This window comes from Notolepis coatsorum (genome assembly GCF_963971535.1).
Source record: "Notolepis coatsorum genome assembly, chromosome: 11".
NCBI lineage: Eukaryota > Metazoa > Chordata > Actinopteri > Aulopiformes > Paralepididae > Notolepis > Notolepis coatsorum.
Genome location: NC_140175.1, coordinates 11,907,924 through 11,912,141, shown reverse-complemented (window position 1 = coordinate 11,912,141; position 4,218 = coordinate 11,907,924). Strand labels below are relative to the sequence as shown.

At 47.0% G+C, this 4,218-nt stretch overlaps 1 protein-coding gene across 1 annotated transcript; it reads right to left on the bottom strand.

Moving 5' to 3' along the window:
- Positions 1–901: 901 nt before the first annotated feature.
- On the bottom strand, positions 902–2,762 carry foxd1 (forkhead box D1). The gene is given in 4 exon segments (XM_084324550.1): positions 902–1,846; positions 1,849–1,881; positions 1,883–2,251; positions 2,253–2,762. Coding segments are annotated over 4 exon segments (1,296 nt in total). The 5' UTR covers positions 2,505–2,762; the 3' UTR covers positions 902–1,204.
- Positions 2,763–4,218: the final 1,456 nt, after the last annotated feature.

The window sequence follows — 4,218 nt, the reverse complement described above, 5'->3', positions numbered from 1 at the left end:
GAACTAATGGAGTTGAATTAACTAAATAGGAGTGAGTGTGAAATAAAAACACCATACTTCACAATAAATCACATCATATTTAGTTGATTCACCTAAAAAACGGATGCAAAAAGGTAAAGTAACACATTTTTTGCCGAAGCAACTAAATAGCAGTTGAATCAACTAACTATGAGTTGAATCAACACAATATGAGTGGAATCAACTAAATAGAAGTGATCTCAACTTGATATTTAATATAAATATCTCCAATTAGTTGATTAAACAAAAAAGGCCAATGCAAAAGTACAAATAATACAAGTTAATATAAGGGATAACTTGTGATTTTTACAGTGTGCGTGCACACACACACACACACACACACACACACACACACACACACACACACACAACACACAAGACACAGACACACTCACATACACTACACTTTCTAAAAAATTTGGTACATTTTGAAGTTGGTCTGTCTAGCTAAAACTAGAATTTAAATATCTCTATTTGCAAGTGCATCAGTTAGCATCACCATCCACCATGTCTTGTTATTACTGTATTATTTAAGATGAACAACAAATACAAGAATTTAATTTTCCAACTTAAGATTGAGTCCCTGTTCTAATTTCAGGTGTGGTAAAACTTGGGCTATAGCCTGTGTCTGTTTAATAACTTAATTTCCAAACAAATTAGCTTTTTGCAAAACGATATTTATTCTTAATTGAAAAACAAACGTGTAAAAATATCACACTTCAATTATACAATACTTGCCAAAGAATGTACAATGTTTTATTACTGAAATAAACACACACTGCATATAAATTTATGACTTTCTTCTCTGTGTCTTTTCAATACAAAGTACAAATCAAAACAATCAAAAAAAATGTTTGATTTGTCAAACAAAAAAAAAAAAAAACATGGATGTGTTTGACACAAATACATTAGCCTATTTTAAACATGTGATCATTTATTATAACCTGTTCATTAAGTCGTTATATCCTGAGACGCCCCTAAACAGTGACTGAAACAAATCACCTCATGGGAAAAAAGCAAAAGTTCGTGGTCAACATTTTTTTTGATTCACACCGAAATATTAACATAAATATATCTTTTTATTTTTTTACAGCATGAATATAATATATAGGCACGTTTAGTGTTTTGATGTCCGCGTCATTCAGCTGCGTGCTATATCAAATAAACATACAAATTAATCCTACCTTCAAAGAGGCCGGGTTTTTTGTTTTTGTGGTTCTCGCAAAACTTTGTATAGTTTAAAAAAAAAAAAAAAAAGAGAGAAATTAACTGTTCGGGAAGTTGTTCTCAGCCGCCGCCGCCGCGCGTAAACGGCTCCGTGGTGGGGGTGGAGGACCGCGACGCTCGGGAGGGGGGGAGCCTGCACCGGCGGCGTGACGGGGGGAGTCCTCCGCGAGGCGCAGTGCGTGTTGTTGGGGCTCAGCGAGCCGCCGATGATACTCTCTATGGAGAAGGGAGAGCGCTGGACGGGCGAGGACTCGGAGGAGCCACCGGCGGACTTGTTGTGGACAACGTGAGTCTGTATGGAGGTCAAGGAGGGTGGAGGTGGAGGAGGAGAGGCGACCAGGCTGGGGCTCCTCAGCTGCGGGTAAAAGCGGGTCCTCGCCAAGTCAGTGGTGGTGGTGGTGGTGGTGGGCATCAAAGATGGAGCGGGGATCATGGTGGTCGTCCCCCCGGCCGTGTGTGCGTGTTGCTGTTGTTGCGAGTGTCTGGACTGCTGCTGCTGCTGGAAGGCGAACAGCGCGGCGGAGTGCGTGTGGTACGACTGCAGCTGCACGCCGTGGTGGTACGATCCGCAGCCGTGGTAGGGTCCGTGGTGGTAGCCGTATCCGCGGGGATGAAGCCCCCGTGTTCCCGCAGCAGCATCAGGTCTGCGTGACCTGGTGGTGCTGCTGCTGCTGCCGCTGAAGCGCTTCCTCCGCCGCAGGAAGCTGCCGTTGTCGAACATGTCCGCCGACTCCGGGTCCAGCGTCCAGTAGTTGCCCTTGCCCGGGTTGCCCGGCTCCCGCGGGATCTTCACGAAGCAGTCGTTCAGGGACAAGTTGTGCCGGATCGAGTTCTGCCACGCCGGGAACTTCTCCCGGTAGTAGGGGAAGCGGCCGCTGATGAAGTCGCAGATCTCGCTGAGCGTCAGGCGCTTCTTGGGGCTCTGCAGGATGGCCATGGTGATCAGGGCGATGTAGGAGTACGGCGGCTTCACCAGCGTGTTCTTGCTGCTGCTGCTGCCGCTCGCCGGCCTTGTAGGAGTCGCCGCCCCGGGAGGCGGAGGAGGAGGACGAGCCGCCGCCGGCCAGGAGGTGGTCGTCGTCGTCGTCGTCTGCGTCCTCCTGCTGCATGATCTGCGCCACCTCGTCCGCGTAGGAGGAGCGCGTCTGGTGGGAGGAGCGGGACGTCCTCTCCGTCTCCCCTCCCTCGCCGACCACGTCGATGTCGGTCTCTTCCGAGAGGATGGAGGCGGCATCCGACATCTCGGAGCTCAGAGTCATGGCTCCTGGCTGCTACCCGTCCCGTCTGCCCGGTGCTGCCTGCCCTGCCTGCGCGCGGGGCGGGGAGAGGGAGGAGAGGAGAGGATGAGAGAGATGCTACCCTGCCCTCCTTCCCTTCCTGCCTTCCTTTAACAACTCATGTGAGGTGTGGTGGCGGTGGTTGTTCCCTCTGTATCTAAGCTCTTCCATATGTTTCGATTATAGATCGAGAGACTATAATGGCACTATTATATTATAGTCTGGTGGAGATGATGCGTAGTAACCTTAAAAAGGGCCAAACCTGAATCGGGGGAGGGCGGTCTTCGCGGGTCTTTTATACCCGCAGCCAGGGGCGTATAGCTGGAGAGATCCTGGGCCCCATGAAATTATCTATTTGTGGGCCCCCCGGGCCCCAATCCATCGAGAGCGTGTTAGTTTGGGGCATTTATTTATTTATTTATTGATGAAAACGCATCATATGGTTTTAGTAATATATACATTCGGATCAGCAGTTCAGCACATATGTCGCATTGCGTTCGTCTTCAATGAATGGACTGAATGAATTAACTTACTTAAGGATAATAATAATAATAAATCCATATTAATAATTAAAAAGATAATAATAGTGTTCTCCTGGCCCCCCCCCCCCCCCCCCCCCCCCAGTGCTGGGCCCTAGGAATCATCCTAACCTAGCTACTCCCCTGCCAGCAGCACCCATCAGGTCACATGGGCACGGGAGCGCGTCACCGAGGCGAGTGAAGAGGAAAAAATAACAACACACACACACACACGAAAAGATCTTGAAATTAATCGTGGACGGTTTGAAAGTTCGGCCTTTTTTTTGTGGTGATTTTGTGGTGACAGAGCGCACATTATGGTTAATCTAAAAACCTCTTATTCCAGCCCCCCCCCCCCCCCCCCCCCCCGCGCGCGCATAAAAATAGTATAGAAGATAAAGGAGCCTTAAGTTAAAAACGAATAGGAAGAACATCCCTTCATTTATTTTGATAGGCGTTTTTATTTTATATATAGCCTATATAATAAAACGTGGTTATATTCACATCTAATATATTTAGTAAACGCCCGAAAATAAAAAAGTATTATTTTGTATATTTTACACCCGAAAATAAAAGCATATAAAATTATATATATTTGCAACGACCAATTTTTTTTACCAGGCTAATATGAAATGCTTCTCTTGTTTTGTTTTTTAATAACACGCCGAGGTCGGTGACGATGCGGCAGCAGCATCATAGTTTGCGTGATCCGGTAGTTATTATCTGGATGATCCGGAGCCATTTGTAACGGAAAAGAGAGTCAGCTGTTAACTCGCATCAGTCACGGGTCACGCAGAGAGAGAGAGAGAGAGAGAGAGAGAGAGAGAGAGAGAGAGAGAGAGAGAGGAGAGAGAGAGAGAGAGAGAGAGGAGAGGAGAGAGAGAGAGAGAGAGAGAGAGAGAGAGAGAGAGAGAGAGAGAGAGAGAGAGCAGGAGAGAGAGAGAGGGGAGGGAGAGAGAGAGAGAGAGAGAGAGAGAGGGAGAGAGAGAGCATGCGAGCACACTCTCTCTCTGCACACTCTCTCTGTTTCATCAGTCAGCGTGCAGCGCGGGCCGCATGCAATACCGTGATGTTCAAAGTTCACACATTATTGCTCTGCTCCTGCAAATCGTTATAGTATTTTATATAATGTCATATATATATATATATATAGGCGAACCAGGCCAGCACGTGTATCT